This window comes from Pelobates fuscus, chromosome 7 (assembly GCF_036172605.1).
Source record: "Pelobates fuscus isolate aPelFus1 chromosome 7, aPelFus1.pri, whole genome shotgun sequence".
Taxonomy (NCBI): domain Eukaryota; kingdom Metazoa; phylum Chordata; class Amphibia; order Anura; family Pelobatidae; genus Pelobates; species Pelobates fuscus.
In genome coordinates this window covers 169,371,313-169,391,867 of record NC_086323.1, presented here as the reverse complement: position 1 = coordinate 169,391,867, position 20,555 = coordinate 169,371,313, and the positions used below count along the sequence as shown (strand labels likewise).

Genomic DNA, 20,555 nt, shown 5'->3' with positions numbered 1-20,555 from the left:
TAGAAACAATGAACAAAGAAAGGGTGCCGGGCAGTCAGTAGCCCTGCAAATAATGTACAGCATTTACACAGTGCTACAATAGAAGACAAAGGTGACTTAGACCAGAGAGGAAACCAGTGGGGTTATTCAATAAAGTTGGCCAGTACCAAATGGGCAAAACCATTCAGCTGCATACCGAGCCATTTGGACTGCAAAAAACATTTATCAAACTGGCCCAAATTTGGTACAGATATCAGTTGAACCGAACACTGCCAGACAGCTGAAATCCAGACTAAATGCTTCAAATCCGTATTTTCAAAAATAAATTTAAAAAAACTAATAACCCACTCGCAGAGTCAGCAGGAAATAGACAAATAGTCAAAAATGTTTTTTTTAAATAAATAAATAGATAAAAAATATATTTTAAAAAATATGTCAATTATGTCACTAAAAGAAAAGTTTAAACCTCCATATGCTCACAGGATGGCCAGGGAACAATACTTGACACAGCATCTGACACTAACTTCAAGGAACAATAGAGTGGAAATACCCTGTCTGGAGTTCCATCCTGGCCACCTTTAGTGGGAGCCAACCTATGGGATCATCATGAGAAGCCATCTTTAAACGACCCAGGAAAGTAGTGAAATCCAAATGTTACCCAACTGGGAACAGGCAAATCCACTAAGGAAACACTGCCAACTCCTTGCACTCCACATTCGCTGAGCCATAAATGGTTTATCAGGGGATGAGATATCTCTAGGTAAAGAAACCTCATCAACCTCAGGGTGGTAAATACAGAAATCTTCCTACTTCAGTCAGAACTTTAACAAATCCACTTTTTTTTAATGGGAGGCAGAAACAGAATTGAGGATTCTAGAGGATGGGTCAGAAAGCAGAAAGAGTACTAAAGTATCGTATTTCTAGCTCGTCCAGTTTCATATATGTCATGAATCATGGGTTCTCATCATGCTAGGAAAGAACATGTATTATTAGCAAAACAAATGTAAACAAGAAAACAAAATAACTAAAATGCATATATATATTCAAAGCAACCAAAATATGTATAAGTATGGCCAAACATAATCTCTATAGCTAGTGCTGTCCAAAAGGAGATTAAATAATTCAGTCTGCTTCCACACATCTTTATTTACAACTTTTTTTTTTTTTTAAGGGCAAAGCTTGAAATTCAGAGACTGTCTAAAAAAAATCCTATTAAGTTCTTCTCCTCATTATGTGCATTAAGATCCCTTGTTTAGGGTGATATACACGTCTCAGCTTAGCACACCTATACTCCATGAATTGTTAAGTAGTGCATGACTGCTACAGAAATAGGTCAAACCATCCTCACCAAAGATGACAAATTGTAATATTGCAACAATGACATGGACTTTATATAAAGAGTAATTCTGGGGCAAAGTGCTAAAAGTGGAGATATCAACAGCAAACATTCCTTGATTTCCATAGTGATTGCATCATTTTCAGAACTTTGAATCAGAATTATAACGCATACAGCAGTGTATTGGCTTGGAATGCCTCACATCAAATGAGTTAATATGGATAGTAGACAGACAGTAGAATGCAATTTCCTAATTTATTAAAGATTTAATTCCTTGAGCTAAAGCGATGCTTTTGATGTTTTACATTTCAACTTCATTTAACAGCGGCTAAAAACCCCTTATTTTACCCCAAATTGCAATTTGGCACGATATCTGACCTCCCTGGGATTGCCAACACACTGCAGACTGAAAGACGTATATTCGGGAGGGAGAATCAAACCATTGGCCGACCTGCCTGCACAGAACACATCTGGCTTCTTAACCCAATTTTGCTACCACCAACTCACGAGACACATCAAAGCCATCCCACAGCTGGACACAGCGAACAGACAACTAACCACGTACGAAACACTATGCGACCAAGAAGCACTACCGTCACACACCATATCACTACTTAACCGGATTGGCGCGGATGGCGCGGTGTACAGAGACAGTCCTGGGAAAGGAGCACACTCCCCGCCCCACCCTACCCGTCAAACTAAGGACATTTGCCTGCCCCCCCCTTTTTTCTCTCCTCTCTTTCTCTCCCTTTCTCTTATCTCTTCTTTTTCTTTCCTTTGTCGTCTTCTCTCTGTCCATCTCCACACCGCCATCCCCCTATCCCATTCCCTCTATTCCTGACCCCTCGACAGTCTTCCCGCCCCCTCTCAGCCCCTCCCTCCCAACAACCCCTACTTCACACAGACAACTCCCAGGAGAAGCGAAATAGATAACGGATTGCCTCGCCCCCGCGGCAAGGCCATGGGGGAACCGAGGGGGAAGGGCCCACTGATAAAACCAACAACTACACAGAAGCTTTTAGACGAAGAAACAGACGCAACCTAGACATCCCAGGACACGAGCACACCACACGAAAAACCGAACCCACACGGCGGGCATAGAGAAATGATCCAGTGACAGCCATGGGGATGGGGGGGAGAATATTGGGAAAGGGATGGCACATAACCAACACCTGAACAAGTACTCACACCACTAGAGGCACACGCAGGCCACCCTGGGGAACCTTACTCATCACTAGGACACACACGGTGAATTACAACGCCAGTACTCTAACCCACTAAGACACAGAAACCCATGCATGGGAACTTAAACTACAATTAAAAATGGCATAAAGCAAATGATTTCCTTACAACCCATTTCATAGACTTCACACACCATATAGCTGTGATTGAATGGGATGTACTAGTTATGTGAACTGTTTTGTTTTGTTGGAATATGTACCCTGCTACTGCTGTTAAATGTATGTCACGTCAAATCGACAAACTCTGTATGTAATATTCAAAATAAAAACATTGAATAACAAATTGCAATTTGGGCAAAGTCCTAAAAACTATTTTGTGCCAGATTCACTGGTGTTTACAGATATTAGGGAAATTATTTGGATATGTCACCCAATATTCCTACCTTAAGCAGGACAGTCCCAATTTCAGTGTCCTTTCCTGCCGTCCCACAGTAGTTCCTCTGTGTGCCGCATCCATCACAGTGCATTTGATGCACTTGTGCTATGCAGCGGGAACTAGGACCATGCAGAGCACACTTCAGTAGCACTCCCTGCATGGTCCTGTTGGTAAATAGCAGACTAGAAACAATAGCACACCACAAGTGAACCAACTTACAGACAGACCTGCCCATTATAGGCATCACCTGTTATGAAAGTTTCATCATTTAGGCCCCTGCCCACCAGGGCCCGTCCCCATCCCGGCTGCATACCTCCCAATGTTTGAGTTCTTTCTTCATGAATAATGTACAACCAGTAGGTAAAAAAGTTAAATAAAAAACAGTTCAGAAATTAGATTCCCATTACAACCCCAATAACAAGGATGCCCAATTTGCCATTCCTCCCTCATCTAAAGATTTTTTTTTTTAAATGTGGATTTCCCCAGGATAAACATAACAGCTACTGAGCACCAGGGGTATGGGTTTACCAATTCATTAGGTTGTACACCCCAGGTTTTATTTTATTTTTACTAAGTGTGGCTGGTTTCTAAAACTTCTAAGGGAAAAGGCTCGGACTGGTCATTCCCCAGCACAGACTAAAAAGTGTGTCCTGGGGAAAATGTGGAGGGTTTGGAGTAGCTGCAGATACTAGATCTGCAGCTATTGCAAGCCAAGATATCGTATAGCCCAAAAATAGCATGCAACAATAAATCACATGCATGTTTTCTTTTGGCGTATATCTACTAAACCATATTAAAATAAACAAATAATTAAAAAGCTGGAAACGTGGATATACTATGGAAAAGAATAGGGTTTCACTGTGTAACCAATTTAAAGACTAGCAATTAATTAAGCAACTAAAAAAACATTTTATCACTGGGTTATCCTAGTCCTTACTGTGTTTATGTATTTTATTGGGTACAACATAAGCATGTAGTGTGTAGGTTTAACCATTTATGGTATACAAATATCTCAGTATTAAAATGTGAGAACGGTACATGTTCTCTAATAAATACAAAGGCTGCCAAGGAGTCCCTGCCAAATCTAATTTGTCATTGAAGCTCACGGTGAAACAGACATAAGGTGAAATACACCAGATTGATCACATAAAATCTAATTGTCCTCTGAATGTCAACAGTTGCAAATAACCTGTGCTACACATACCTTATTAACCCATTTGGAAGCAAAATAATGGTAGGTGGGCTTTTGCCTTTTTTTTCTGTACCTTTTCGTGTGTATTAAAAATGTAAGATATAAATGATCTTTGGGTTTAGTGCATACATTTTCACTAAGGACAAACTGGCAGTTTGAATGTAATTACTTTATAGTTCTTATAGAGTGCTCGGATACAGAGTGCTCTATTTGATAAGCAGACAGAACATACATGAGATGTACCAACAGAGAGATACATAGTTAGAAACATTGAAACAGTAATAAATAACAAGAGTAGAGAATCCTCAATTTAATGCCTGTATCATCTCCTTCAAATTGCTACAACCCATTTGCTTAAATCAAGAGAGACAATAATGTGCGTGGAGACAAAAGTTGTTAAATATAAATGCATCCATAATTGCTTCAATATTACGGTGAGTATACAGTAAATTAAAGGCTCCTAGATCCTTCCATCTCAATAAAATAGTCTAGGTGCAGTGGTCTTTTAGTTTTAACACGGCAATGTAAAACATCCAGGGTTAGCTACACCTCTAGTAGAGTGGCTGTCTTCCTGACAGCTACTAGAGGCTCCTGGAGCAGCCTGATTTACCACACATGCACACTAGTCTCCTAATATGTCCCTACGGGGACGCATTGGATTAGCTGGGATCATCAAACTTAAAGGACCACTATAGGCACCCAGACCACTTCAGCTTAATGAAGTGGTCTGGGTGCCAGGTCCATCTAGGATTAACCCTTTCTGCTGTAAACGTAGCCGTTTCAGAGAATATATATATATATATATATATATATATATATATATATATATATATATATATATATATATATAAACAAGTTTCCAACGCAACTATAGTCCATCTCTTCCAACTTCCGGGACTGAGGTAGTCAGCCGATATAATAGTCTGCAAAGAGCCAGTGAATTGAGAAGGCTCTGTCCCTAAAGAAGATGGCCAGACTGGCTGTCAATCTGCAAGGCAAGGCAGGCCATAAACAGAATGTTCCCCAGGACCCAATTTTGACTTAACCCTAAAATTGCAGGCTATATCAGCAAATTTGGAACTGTTGGCACTAATGCAAAAACTATTTCAGCCGAAATTTGCCATTATGATTTAATTTCATAAAATTCACTATTTAGTAAATAAACACTACAGTTTTTCAGTTATTTATTTGATGTATTTTTCTTTTCCTTTTTACTAATGATAACCTCTATCTACACTTAAAGGGGCTGCCTAATGTAAATTCTGTGCATACAATTGTAAAAACCTTCCCCTTACAGGCGGAGTGCCAGAAAGTGGAAGCTTGCTCTCCCCGCCCACTCGTCCACAAAATGTGCAGTATTTGTTATGTGTTTTTTTTTTTTAAATCTCCTCCCTCCTTACTCCATCCGTCAAACCTCCATTGCTGGCAACTGGTCAAATCACAGGCTTCTATATACAGCCCTAATGTCAGGAGAGGGCGTGCAAAAGCAGTGCCGGGAGTGTTGTCCGGTGCTTGATTCACGGTGAGTAATTCCTTTTCATTTCAGGTTTTACTGAATATTTAGAGAGGGAACTTCCCCACAGTGCCCAGTAAGGCATTTTACATCCTGAAATCTCCTCTCAATAGGGTTATAAGAACCTTTAAGACAAATGAAAAGGCTGACAGAGGATTGGTACTGATAGCACAGGAGAATCAAGTCATTACAGATATTGTATTAGCTGTATAAACAAGATAAATATATAGTTTTCATGAAAGCTTACATTTCATTTTCAAACCATTATTTCAACTATTACCTTGACTTCGGTCAAACAAATATGAATGACACAGATTTCTGCAACAGTGGATTATAAAAAAACTGTGCATAATATTCTTTGTAAAATGACCTGCCTCCACAAGCACTAAAATGCGTTTAGTAAAGGCATTAATACCACGTTTCTTGTATAAATGGTTTCCATGCCAACGTGAATAGAAAAAAATAAAGACCTTCAAAAATACAACAGAGAAAAAGCTGTAATGTTTCAAGCTTAAATTATATATCTTGTCATGTTAAATTTACACTTTTATTGCACTGCCATGGGGTGGAATTTTCAATGTAGCGCAGGTTAGTTTGTAATGAGCCATTTTAAATTACAGTAATCTGGAAAAGGAAGCAGTTGTAACTGTCAATGGCCGTGATCTGAGAAAGAGCCATGTGACTTGACGCCTGAAGAAATATTATATTTGCTTCTATAAAAAGGGCATATTTTCAGATATGTAAATTGGTCAATTTAAGACTTACTGTGTGTTTTGAAAGAGAGAAAACAAGATTGTAATGAATCCTGCAGATTACAAACCTACATCTCTTTTTGCAAATAGTACAATTCTTTAACCTAATGCTAGATTATGAAACCTCACATATAGGCAAAAGAAATGATTCCAGAACGTTTATAAATGTATGTCTAAACATTTATATAACTTCACGGAGCAATAAATGTCTGAAAGTGAAAGTGCTGTTTCAGCACACAGGAAGATATCCAGTGTCAGCCTCAATTATTGAGTGTACGTTTACAGTACAAATACAACTGTTTTTGTAAAAAAGCATGTAAACATTAATTTTTTTGCAAGTTCATGTTTATAGTGTTTTCGCAATAGAGAAATAAAGGTTTTCTAGCATTTTTTTTATCCTGCATACATTCATAGACCCTAGAAACTCTAAGCAAAATTGGCTGTGCACAGAGAGTTCCAATCAGCCATGTCCCTTTAATTCTCCCTGACAAAGACACACATTCAGGGTTCTTCTCTAAAGTGAAAATGGTTAGGAATTTTAAGTGAATCTAAAATGTATGGCAAAAGTAGCCAAACTGAAAGGATTCACCAAGTTAGCTAGGCTACTTAGACCTTAAATTTAAAATTCTAATTAAATTCCAGTCAATTCTCACCTTAGTAAATATCCCATTACTCAAAAGAAATAGAGAAGCCCATTTTCTTCTGGGGAGACACTTACACAATGCTATGTGGAGACCTCAAATCCCATGGATAGACATACTGTTCTTGACAGATGCATGAACAGAGAGGCTTAACCCCTTAAGGACCAAACTTCTGGAATAAAAGGGAATCATGACATGTCACACATGTCATGTGTCCTTAAGGGGTTAAAGGGATACTATAAGCACGCAGACCACTTCTCTCGTTGAAGTGGTCTGGGTGCACTGTCCCTTTAACCCTGCAATCTGAGAAACGGCAATGTTCACATTGTGGCGTTAAGATTGCCTCTAGAGGCGATTCCTGTTGTTTCATGGAATTTGACACTCTCCCACGTGGCTTTTATGTCAGAGGAGGAAATGGAGTCAGCACAGAGGGACTTTGGCACTGGATTAAGTTAAGTGAATTAACGGGTTGAAGAGAGGGGGGCAGAGGAACACTTCCATGTGAGGAATACAGTTTTTTATTCCTAACACTAAAATGTGTCCCTTTAAAGGAACTCTGTAATACTAAAAAATAAATATATAATAAATATGTATCTCAGTCCAATCCAATTTCAAGCATTGGGTATAGAGAGTGCGTCCACCAATCTTCAATGCGTGAATCAGCAGTTGGGTCATCATCAGTAATTGCTTCTAACAGCTATCTAGTCTGACAGCCATAACATTGCCCCTATTCAGAAACAGCAATGTTTTACAATGCAAAACAAGGGACAACAACATCTATGCTCTAAGACAGCGTTTCCCAATTGGTGTTCCGCGGAAGCCTGGGGTTCCACTGAACACCAATTGGCGTTCCGCCAAAAGTTTGAAAAATAAAATGGCCGCGGGCGGCGAGGGAGCAGTGAGCAGTGATCTCCCTGCTCAGCTCCCTCATGCGGGAGCTGAGCAGGGAGAACACTGCTCTCTCATCACCCGCACACCAGCCGCTCAGCAGCTCCACTGGACCCCAGGGACCACTCGCCAGCTGCCCCACTGGACCACAGGGACCGCTCGCCAGCAGCCCCACTGGACCACAGGGACTCCATGCCAGCACTCCTAAAGGTAGGCTACCTTTAAAATAAATAAATAACTGTATGTGTGTCTGTTAGGGAGTTTGTTTGTGTGCCTGTCAAAGAGTATATGTGTGTTTGTTAGTGAGAGTGTATGTGTTTGTCAGTGAGAATGTAACTGTTCTGGTCAGTGAGAGTGTATGTGTGTTTGTATGTGTGTCTGTCAAAGAGTATGTGTGTATCTGTGTGTCAAGGTTTATGTATGAGTCACTGTGTGTATCTAAGTGTGTGTGTGTGTATGTGCCAGCGTGTATCAGTGTGTGTGTGTATCTGAGTGTGTCAGTGTGTATATGAGGGTGTAAGTGTGTGTATATGTCACTGTGTGTATCTGAGTGTGTGTATCTGTGTGCCATTATGTGCCAGTGTGTGTGTGTGTGTGTGTCTGTGGGTCAGATACATATACATTTACACACACAGACACCTACAAACACGCTACTTGTTAAAAACGCCACTAGAGCTAAGGTGAGGGATAAGGATGTTAGAAATAAATGAGTTTATCTTTAACACTAGAAGGACCTAGGGATGGGGTGTGTTTAAGGTAAAGGCAAGAATTATTAAAGGGGTATATACCTCCAATAGCAGGTGGACTGTAATTGCCCTGATAGGCAAGCAAAGCTGACTAATGTCTTATTATCCTAAGTGCGCTACATAGTTCATTAAAATGCATTCATAGTTGATAGAAATTAGACTGAGCTATTAAGGGAAATGTTAAATATATTGTATGACTGACAGGGATGGAATAATATAAAGGGAGAATGATATCTAATGAGGGGATAGATTATGTTTACTATCAGATACATTTTGGAGTTACGTAACAGTAGGCACCCAACCTGCTGTGGATTAAGATGCCCCTCAGAACCAATGGGAATATTTAAATATAGTTTTGTTTGTTGCCTCAGAGTGATGGAGGTTGTATTGCAAAGTATATTAGTTGGCTTTATGTCACAGAACTGTATTCTACTTTCATTAGGCCGTTTTAGTATCGTAGTATCTGTATTCCTACAGTAGCTGGAGTATGTAGAGAGGCTGGATTTCTCTCACAAACTGTGTGCAATCTCCCTCAAAGTGTAACCAAAACAACAAAAGATAAATCCGCATGATTCCTTCCTGACCTGGCTACAGTATTCTCCTCCTGCACTAAAATTAGGCATTCTCTGCCACATGGAGGTCCTAAGGGGACCTATTATCTCTTATTTAAGTGGAATAGCACTTACAAGATCATTTAGGAGCCGATGCAGAAACAGTACGGCTAAAATAGATAACCTGAATCAAAGGTTGAGTTCCTGATTGCGGCTGACAAAAGGAAGAAGGGTTTTAAAATAGACATGGGCTGGCCCTGTAATTTATTGCATTAAAAAAAAAATGAGAAGGTCTACTACACTAATATAAGTCATCTTTTATTTTACTTATTTCAGTTCTGAAGGTGAAACACTCGGATTCTTGATACTTACCATTTTGGTTCCACCAAGATTTATTTACCGGTACAAATTAATTGGCCAAGTATAGCTTTCACACCACCATGGCCCACTATGTACATTGGGTAGCTATAAGACGTCATTTAAGAAGTTGTCTCCATTCTAAAAACATGGAGTTCTGGCACTTCTGCCAGGGCCGGATTAAGAGCCAATTGGGCCTCGTCTGACAATTATGACAGAAAACACTAAATCAGTTATACCTCCCAAGCGTCATTATCTGGTGGAGTTGGTGCTGGAGGGAAACTCACAGGATATAGTTATCAGAAAACACATACCCTATGTTAATCTCTCGCTTTCATAATTCGAATAAATCCATACCCCTGACAGCAATGTCCGGTGAAGCAGGATTTCGGTGGGCGGGGTAAATGGGTGGGCCACTGATGTGAATTATGTAACCAGAACCGCCCAAAGAGACAAACATACCCAAAAAGAGTGTGTGTCTGCACTAAGAACAAGATGGTCAGCCTGGCGTGAATGCACATCAGGCTGCCTGCCAATCATGCAGGATGACCAACAAAGGGCATACTGTGCAGACAGGACCCTAAACTTAACATGAATGCGTCTAATGATGTGCTAGCTCTACGCTTTTTTAAGGATTGTCCCCTAACACTCGCTGGTCCACTCTTCTCCTAACCTTTTTACTGGCAGGCAGAATCTTCTGTTATACAGTCTGGTACAGAGAAAAGGTGTATGTAGTGAGTGTAGAAGAATGGGAACATGCCACAGTGTTAGAGAGACTGAAGCAGCAAGAGCATTTGCATAGTGTGCAAAGTCAGCTTTACCTTAACTAACTTCATTGTCAGCCAGTACATACAAGTTTTGTTCCCCTACATCCCGCTTAAGTTTCCATACTTAAACAAGAGCATGTGAAGAGTAGTAAAAATATATATATATATATATATATATATATATATTAATCTGGCCTTGACTTCTGCCTTGGGAAAGTCTGACATAATGTAGAAGTAAGTTTGAAAACACACATGGGGTTTAATCCCTAAAAGTTAACTGCAGTAAAAAAAAAAAAAAAAATTCAGAATGCAAAATTCTGGTTCATTTGTCTAAATGTCGCAGGTTGGATTTCAATTCACTACAATGTAATGTTTAGTGAATAAGCCAAACAGTGCTTTGAAGCTATATATAGAGGTGTGCACTTGAAAGCAAACTATATTAAAGGCTAAGTATCTGCTAATCATATAAGATCATATAACAGAGAGATTAAACCATATGCATGAAACGATAGCACATTTTTTTGTAGGAGTGCTTTCAAAGCGAGTTTCTGAAGGTAAAGAAAAGAAGGAAAAAGTTAGGTAGGCTACATACCGACTTCTTTTAAGTTAATAAAAGGATGATTAAATAAAAACGAGGCCAGTCACGAATCTCAAGGATGTCTAATAGGTCCAGGTATGCTGTGGCTGTAGAGTGAACGTATTTAAATATAGCAATATCTACTTGAAAGGTTTTTAGTGCTTGCCATAGCCCAAAGTTAGCACTGGTGCCTTCAGCACAAAAAGATGCAGATAATGAAGATGAATACACAGGGGCGCAGTTCTTACTCTGAATTATTTAGGCGTCTCGTGGGCTTCAGAGATACTCTGTGTAATGTGTGGGTTGGCCTTTTCTTCACAGCTTCAAAGCGTTAAGAAATCTGAGACATTTATTTGAATGGATTCAGTATAAATAAATGTTTTTCGCACATTGAATGAGATCATGCAATGTTGGCTCTGCGATTAGACTTTTATTCATTTGTTTTTTCGTTTCTTTCTTAACACTCTTCAGAATAAACAAGGAGATTAACCATGATTAGAAAAGAGAGAAAGTGAGTGAGTGTGGTAAGAGTGCGTGTGAGTGCGCGCATTTGTGTGTGTGTGTGTTTTAAAAAAATATAATGTAATAAGAAAAAGAAAAACCAAACACCAGAAGTTGTTCTTATTTTCCATTAACACACATTTCATAAGATTGTTTTTATTTATGTATTAGGTCTTGTTTCACAGTACCTATTGTCTGTCCCTACCATTCCAGTTGCTGTGGAGTGGAACATATGTGCACAAACACAGCTGCATACACTTGTGTTTTAAAGCAACAGCCATCCCATTGTACAGCGCTATGGAATTTGTTGGCACTATATAAATAATAAAATAATAATAATAATAATAATAGCAGCTACATTAATTTGCAGTTATCCGCTGATATATCTAGCAAGGGGCTGAGGAGAGAGAGGAAGATAAAAGTATGTAAAATGATAACTTTATGCATAATACGTACATCCCACAACTGCATTATGTCACAAAACGCAATGCAGTTAGCGCATACTGCACAGACTGACATATCACTCTGTGATATATATATTAAATATATAAACAACCTGCCCATTAAAACACCAATGGGAGCAAACTTTGCCCAAACGCAACTCTGTGGAGTATGTGTAGTGGTTTGTAAGTCTAAATCACATGGCGCAGCTTAATTAGAGTATAGAAATATATAATGCAGTCCTTTTCATTTTCATGCAAACACTGCTTTTTCAGAGAAAAGGCAGTGTTTACATTGCCCCTAGGGATACCCACAAGTGGCCACTCCTCGGAGTGGCCACTGGAGGTGCTTCCTGGCTCAGTGCTGCACAGTAGGCAGCAGTGCCATTCAGCGTCTCCATGCTCTGCATGGGGACGCTGAATTTTACTCATAGAGATGCATTGATTCAATGCATCTCTATGAGGAGGTGCTGATTGGCCAAAACTGTGTTTGGCCCTGCCCCTTTGCCTACTTTTGCCAATCCAATGTTTTCCCTATCGGAAAGCATTGGATTGGCTAAAAATCGGCAATTCTGATGTCACCAAGGGAACGGGGCCAGTGCCAGCAGACCTGCAGGGAGCTGGAGATCAGGTGAGTTATATTAACTTTTAAGGGCACTAAGAGGGGGAGGGCAAGCCACCTAATTGGTGGGTTAAACAGTATAGGGTCAGAAATGCATGTTTGTGTTCCTGACCCTATAGTGTTCCTTTAAAGTTCATTTTACAGAGCAGGAGAGAAACACTTTTCAAGTAAGTTAACATATGATTGAAAATAAAAACCATTTTTTTCATGCAGGCTGTGTCAGTCACAACCAGGGGAGGTGTGGCTAGAGCCGCATAAACAGAAACAAAAGTCGTTTAACTCCTAAATAGCAGAGAATTGAGCAGTGAGACTGCAGGGGCATGATCTATACACAAAAACGGTTTGATTAAACTAAAGTTTCTTTGGTGACTATAGAGTTTCTTTAAGCATTAACTCATGAACTCTTGTCTTTTAATGATAATATTCCTGAAGTTTTGTGAGACAAATCCTGCCTAGTGCCCACCTAATATCATCAAGCACTAGAAATATTGTATTTACTAGTTTACAAGAGAATAAAGAAAGTGCATTAAAATATGTCCAAGCACATGCTATTTAAAAAAATAAATATATATATAAATAAAACTTATATTAATTAAAAAAATATAAATGCAACTTTTATCTTAATACTTATAGATCAACAGTATTTAAAAGAAAACAGCGGACAAATGAGCAAAATGAAGTAAGCCAAATGTAGACAAACTCTGAGCAAGATTTGGACAGTTTATATGGAAGTGTGCAGACTATTCAGTCCCAGAAACCAGTCACCCTCTGTGTTATCAATGCCATGCAATAGACTGGACTTCAGGTAAAACATGCTTTCAGCCAAGAATCAAGCAACAGAATCTTTGTTTGGTACATTGTGCTTAACTCAACAGATACGGGCAAATTATTTATTTCTAAAACCAGTTGATGATCTGACATTTGAAGGATGAATTGTAATACAGTCTATTCAATACCCCAGCGGCACTCGTGGGGTATACTCTTTCATATCTGAAATATTGTGCTTAAAACAAACAATTCAATTTGGTGAACTTGGCTTTTAAATCCACATCTACTGGGAAAATACCTCATTGGTTAAACGTAGTACACAGGTCTAAATACCAAGCCCTACATGTGTCCATCATTGTAATTAAATTCAGAATCTTTCACGTCCAAGTTTTTAGAAATAGTGAATTTATGTCTTATTTAACCCCTTAAGGACCAAACTTCTGGAATAAAAGGGAATCGTGACATGTCACACATGTCATGTGTCCTTAAGGGGTTAAAAATAAATAAATCTATAATTACCAAATATAATATTCCTACTGCAATCCTACACAGAGGGATATTCTGTACTATTTCAGGAATGCACGTGACAATGTTTATGAGCCAGTAAGGTTACTCTAAAGTGAGCATTTAAAGTGAATTTCGCATAAAAGGCCAAAAATGAATAAAATTGAGCTGGAAAGATAGCAGATTTTGAGAAAGCTTCCAATTTGACTATTATGGCATACATTTGTAATTCTCACTTTAGTTAATAACTCAGCAAGACTAGAATTTGATATTCAGGATGTTTGTGTCAAACCAGTGGCAATACCAGAATGTCTGTAGAATGGGAAACAAAAAAAATCTTATAATTTAAACATAATGGTCTCGATTTAATATTTTTGTATAAGCTTTTCAAATTATCACAATCTGTTAGGCACATTTTAAAAAAAAACATTTATCCACAGCAGTAACCATTAAAGTCCATGGAAAGTTTTGAAAATGAATAATTTGAAAAGTTTCTGTAACAGATTGTGATTATATTAAATCGAGGCCATTGTCATTAAAGTTCCCCAAATTTTCAACTGTAGCAATTCTGTGTTTGCACAAAGTACAGGGAAAGGGGTACACAAATCTGTGACCAGGAGAGTTTGCAGTAGCTCCTTAACATTGTTGATTAAACAATAATTTTTAGGGAATTTGTTTAAGGGAGAATTGCGTCCCCTCCTCTGGTACATACATTTTCACTGAAATACAGATGGTTTTTACATAGGTATATCGGATTGTTACAAAGTGTTGCGTCTTAGAAGATTATAGACCTGTACTTTAAATGTATTTCTATTTAACATTAAGCTTATACTCAGTAGATTGATATGATTTCACTTCATTTTCTGATAACACCAATACTCTAAAGGTTTAGTCTAAGACAAGTCCAACTTTTACTATTTAATATGGCTTCTTAAAGAGAAACTACCATGAAAACGTTCAGCTTTCGAAAGTAGTATTAATATGAGTATATAGTAACACTACTTTCGAAAGCCGAACAGTATTTCGTATTACCTGCTTCCGGGCAGTGCCCCTCTAAGCAGCTTAGACTGTCCAACTGCTGTCTGTCCACTTAGAAAACATGGCGGCTGACAATTGATGTAGGAGAATAAACATATTTCAAAAACCCAAATTAATTAATTAAGAGCTATGGGTAGTACAGTGTTGTAAAGATACATATATAAACCATTGCCATAATATATCAAGATAGTTCAACCTTTTTCCTTATATTAAAGAGATGTTGAACCAAACAAAGATACAAGAACATATAATAAATTCAAAACGAAGACTGCAAAAAGAACAATTTGCAAGCAAACAGAAGTGATTTTGTACAGCTCAGTAAGAGAAAGACACAGGCGCCAGGCACACAGCAAACAATGCAACAGTAACTTTAACTGCTTACCCACTAAGTACACCAAGTACCAGATTAAGAACGAAAAATGAGCCAAGGATGATAAGACTAACAAAATAGACCCAAGGCCATTCACATCCTATGGCATCGTTTACCTGTAGGAATGTAAGGACATCAGTTATGATACATTCATTTACTGAACAGCCGAGCCCATGGTGCAGGTGCCACACTACACACAAAATCCAATGTCAATCTATGGTATAGAAACTTACCTTGTCAATTAGAATTATTTTAACTGCCGCAGACATAAGGTTTAGAAAAGTGTTTAAAATAGAAAAGTAAGACAAAGTTCTAAAAGTGGGGGATCAACGTGATAAACAATGGAATCAACAGTTGAATTTTATTCCTGGGTGATAAAAAACTTTTTTTTTTTTTTAGAATTTTGCTCACTTCTCTTTTTTGGACCACTTTTCTAACTTTCCCACATACAGATACAGAGTTGTTGTAATCAGGAGAATGAACAGAGCAATTGATTTTGTATTGTTTGTTAAGCTCTGGTTAGCTTGTCGCCTGTCTCGCTGTTGGCACCTGAACGCTGGACTCTGCGTTCATGAAAGAAAAGGTGTGTGCTTACCCGCTTAATACACCAAGAACAAGATTTAGCACGAAAAATGACCCAAAGATGACGAGACTGACAAAATAGACCCAAGGTAATTCAAATCCCATAGCATCATTCATCTGGAAGAAATAAGATCAACTTATAGGACGGCTTTAATAAGATAAGGAAAACAAGAAATGTTACACTATTTTGCATTGGAGTCTCCTGACTCGAGTCATTCCATAAATGGTGACCTTATTTGGAAAAAGAACACAAGGCAAGAAAGGGTTAACACTGCCACATTTCACTGTACCCCCAGGGGAATATCTTGTTTGTGCTTTGCTGCTTTACTTGAGATTGAATAAATTCATGGAATTATCATACTTGGGAACTCTCTGAATTATCCAAACCAGAGATTCTTCAAAATATTAAAAGAATTGCAGGAACTGTATATAGCATCTCAAAGTGTAATGTTACTGAGTCAGCTAGAAGACCTTTATTTTTGAGAATTGGTCCATTAACCCTGATGAAACGACTGAAGTAGAAATGTTGAGATTTCTTGTTAAAGACTACGAGTCCCCAGCAATAATGCTTGCAGAGAATTAATAAATTGATGAATTAATAAATTGATTGATAATTTTACGAATAGTCAAAATAGAAAAATAGCTGAACCGGAGAATATTTTTCCCACTGCAAGAAATATATTTCATTCTTTTATAGAAATTAGGTGAAATTCCACATGCTATTTTTAGCAGACAGGGGGAGAAATTTCTCTATGCACTTCCTGCTTCCTTTTATGGTAGACACCTCCTGCTCATAGGATGCTCAGAATTAAATATGATGAGCAATGATATATTGCTTCCCCCACCTTCAGGAAAACAGCACTTTCAAATGTCTTGAAACCTGTAGCGGCGTGGAAACATTTAATTTATTTTTACATTGAAAAATGTATCACTGCATAGGTGTAACTTGTGTTTTTAGCTAAAACCCCATTTTAGATGTAACCTAATGTAGCCTTTTCGCTTAATCATTGTTAAACAGATGGATGTGGCTATGGCAGAACAAAGGTAGTTTGAATATGAAAAGGCAAAATACATTATACTCATTTAATGATCGCTAAAAGCAGCAGAACTTTCAAAGCAAGTTAAGTTCACACGTGAAATGTAGCAAAAAAAATTAAGTTTAATATTAACTAGCTTTGATGATGACAGAATAATGACAGAATAAACACAGATAGAAATGTAGATCCCAGACACACTATGCAACCAAAAGAGCTTATTGAAGTGGTTATAAAGCAAGCAGTCTTCCTCCAGTTTTGCAATAAAAAAAAAATAAAAAAATTAAAAGGGTCTTTGCTTCCTAGGCTAAAAGACCAGCCCATTATCTGTTGTACAGAAAATGTGTTGGTTTCAATGTCACAATATTCTGACAATCGAGGATGGCAGTGAAAGATTGTGAGCCCTGAGAGCTTACCTAGACCAGTGATCACAACCCATCATTGTCGTCCAAGTTAGGACAACTTCAAATAGATAATGCAGAAGTGAAAATTCTGCATTACATAAGTCACAGTTAAACCAATAGAGTGGTTTTGGCAATCCGCCTAATGATTTGAAAAACAAAAAACAAAGATGGAATCCCACTCAAAGTATCCTTACACAATAACCAACACAGCAAGCTATGGTGGTTATAGTGCTTATGTTTTCACTTTAACGTTACAACATCACGGCAATTGTAGGTCTAGAACCGCTTAGTGATCAACCTTCTGTCTATTTCTGGAATACAATATGTATTCATAGCTACATTTAAGATGGCCATAAGAATAAAAAATGAATAATGAATTCATAAAAGCTGCAAAGCACATGGCTAAATATATTCAGATTGTGTTCTGCATACTTATTTATTCATCTACACCATTTAGTCTAATTGCAACGATGAAGTCTGAACGCATATTTTTAGCTGTATATTTTCAACTGTTGGTCAAAAAATTAGCAAAGTCTGCAAACCCTTTGTTAACAATATCTTCTATTTTAATATTAACCCCTTAAGGATCGCACGTTACACTTTTCGGTCATCCCGGCGTGGCTCTTAAAAGTCCTTAAGGCAGCACAAAACTTTATATTTATTTAGATTTGGCATTTTCATAAAGTCCTTGCATCAGTCCCTATGGGTTAAAACAGGAAAAATATGTTCTTTTGTTTGCCCCCAAATATCAAACCGGTTCTGGTAAAAATGAATCCCCACCTCCCTCACGTTCCAACTTGAAATGGTCTCCCTCAATGTGACCACCAATAAGAAATATTGATTAGCATTAATTTGGAAGAAAGAGTTAAACATATGTAAAAAAGACAAACTACTAGATTGTTGCACAAAAGAATAGCCAGATTACACACATTTATCATATTATCATATACCAGCTGAAATATATTTGCGGTAAAAATAAATCAAAATAATAAAGTAAACCGTTCCTAAATCATGAAACAATTAGGCAGTTTAGTTTCTAACACATAGCCCATCCTCTATTCCACTGAAAGTGTTAAATGACTGTTAACTACAAAGAGCTGGTCAAAACGTATGCTGGTGTAGCGCACACTACCTGCATGAATGGGGCTATAGACTTTTTGTGGACTTACCAAGTACCATCAAAATCATGGTTGAGAACTAAATGACTTTGGGGTGTCTATAAAGCAGGTGAGATTCTAATAACTTAATGCTTTCAATATCTTATGGCAAATTAATGTTTTACTCCTTATTGACTACATTATAAAGATGTATATTCATGTTATGCTTTCCTTTAAACAAATGCAGATGCAAAAATTCAAAAGCAAAAAATATTTAGATTACATCAAGCACTTCCTCTAAACTTTAGAAGTGTTTACAAGCGCAGGTATTAGGGTAACGTTAGTGTTTCTTTGAGGTCTCAATGTATAACACAGTGCTGTGATTACATTACTGTGTCTTTTATCAGTTTTCTATTTATATCACTGATGTGTCCCAGCATTGCTACAGTGAAGAATGAAAGAATGGACATTAACGTCCCTAACAAAACAGGGAGTGAATGAGAGAGAAATCACAAATGCTAACGTCACTAAACTGGGATTACAGGTTAATAGGCCATTAAAGCCATCTGACATATAGGTGCTTTTGTTGTGTACTGTATTAAACAAAATAGCAAATGCAATTTCAATTTACGAGGTAACAGATTAAAAAATGACTTGAGTAGACAAAAATACCTACATCAAGGTATCTTCTGCAGAGATAAACAGAAGGGATTGCAGATCTTTAAAAGAATAGCTCAGTATGGAGAAACTCAAAGCCAAACTTATATAATAATCCCGAGCGGCCCCCCACAGCTGTAACCAGTGTAAACGGCATAATATTACGTACCCAGTATAAAACATCTGTCCAACCCTCCATGGTGATACACTGGAATACAGTTAACATTGCAAAGGCAAAGTTATCAAAGTTCGTAATTCCGCCATTTGGTCCAGGCCATCCACTTTTACATTCGGAACCGTTAACCGGACACACGCGCCCGTTCCCTGAGAATGCACAAGGAGCTGGTTCTTCCTCAGCAAGTATTTCTGCAAGATAGGCAGAAGAAATATATATATATAAAAAGCATAAAACAAAGAATTAGCACATTTGCGACCACACACTGCACACAGTACATATGCCATCACAGAGTTACAGTAGACAACGCAGGATAAGTAAGTGCAAGAAAAAAAGTTTCAGTAATAAAACAACAAAAAAAAAAGCAGTTGTATTTGATTACGTTGTAAACGACTCAGTGACATGTCTGCCACCGCTGAAGTGGTTTGAGCAGTAAAAGGGAAACTTTCAATCTTTGGAATTCACAATATTAGACAGAGCAATAAACCAACAATTAATGTGGGTTTTTTGTGTGGGTTTTTTTCAAGACATGCTTCATTTTCTTTTAATGTTGCATATAAAAATTAGCAGATTACATTATAACACAGTTCAGATAAGGCAAAGCCAGGGCAAACATTGCAAATTAGGAGGAACAATACAAATATTGACAATAAGTGTAGATGGAGGTGCCCAGTTGGATAATAAAGATGTGTGTATTTTTACATTTGAATTTTACTTTTCACGCCTCACAAATACATATTTGTTTGTTATAGGCATCAGTAAATATAATATTAAAATCCTGGGAATCAATAGTTTCCCTTTAAGGAAAAAGCCCTAAATTATCTCACACATTGACAACATATAGACATCAAAGATATTGAGCATTAGAGTAAAGAAAACCATTACTAGCAATTTACAAGGTAGGAAACTATGTTTATATTACCGTTTTTACCCGAAAATAAGACGGGGTCTTATATTCATTTTTGCTCCAAGAAACGCACTGGGGCTTATTATCAGTGGATGTCTTATTTTTATATATATTACAGGTGCTCCTTACTTACCGACTGGGTTCAAATCTCACAACATGGTCGTCAAGCGAACTAGCTGGTACACAAGGATGCACTAGCAAGTATGTGCAAGAAAGCAGGTCTACGTTCGGGGGAATTCCCCCGAATTTAGACCAGTTTACTAGCGCATGGAATCCCACGAATCTATATTCGAGGAAACTTACCCGAACATAGATTAGTTTACTAACTCGTGGATTTCCTCAATCTATGTTCTGGGAAAATTAGCTAGCAACGATCTGAACTAGGGCTTATTTTCAGGGTAGGGCTTATATTACGAGTATTCCCTGAAAATAAACAAGGGCCTATTTTCCGGGGATTACTTATTTTCAGGGAAAAACGGTAGGGGCAGCTAATCTAAATGTCACTGAATTCTGTTCATATACAATCCCCAGCATTATATG

General features: G+C 37.9%; 1 protein-coding gene across 1 annotated transcript in view; it reads right to left on the bottom strand.

Annotated features, from left to right (window-relative positions):
* The window catches only part of CACNA1D (calcium voltage-gated channel subunit alpha1 D), a 319,738-nt gene that overhangs the window by 168,175 nt on the left and 131,008 nt on the right, over window positions 1-20,555 (bottom strand). The window contains exons 7-8 of the mRNA XM_063426916.1: window positions 19,103-19,299; window positions 15,172-15,275 (exon numbers count right to left, since the gene is read on the bottom strand). Of these exons, the coding sequence (XP_063282986.1) occupies window positions 15,172-15,275; window positions 19,103-19,299 (301 nt within the window). The remainder of the gene's footprint in view (window positions 1-15,171; window positions 15,276-19,102; window positions 19,300-20,555) is intronic.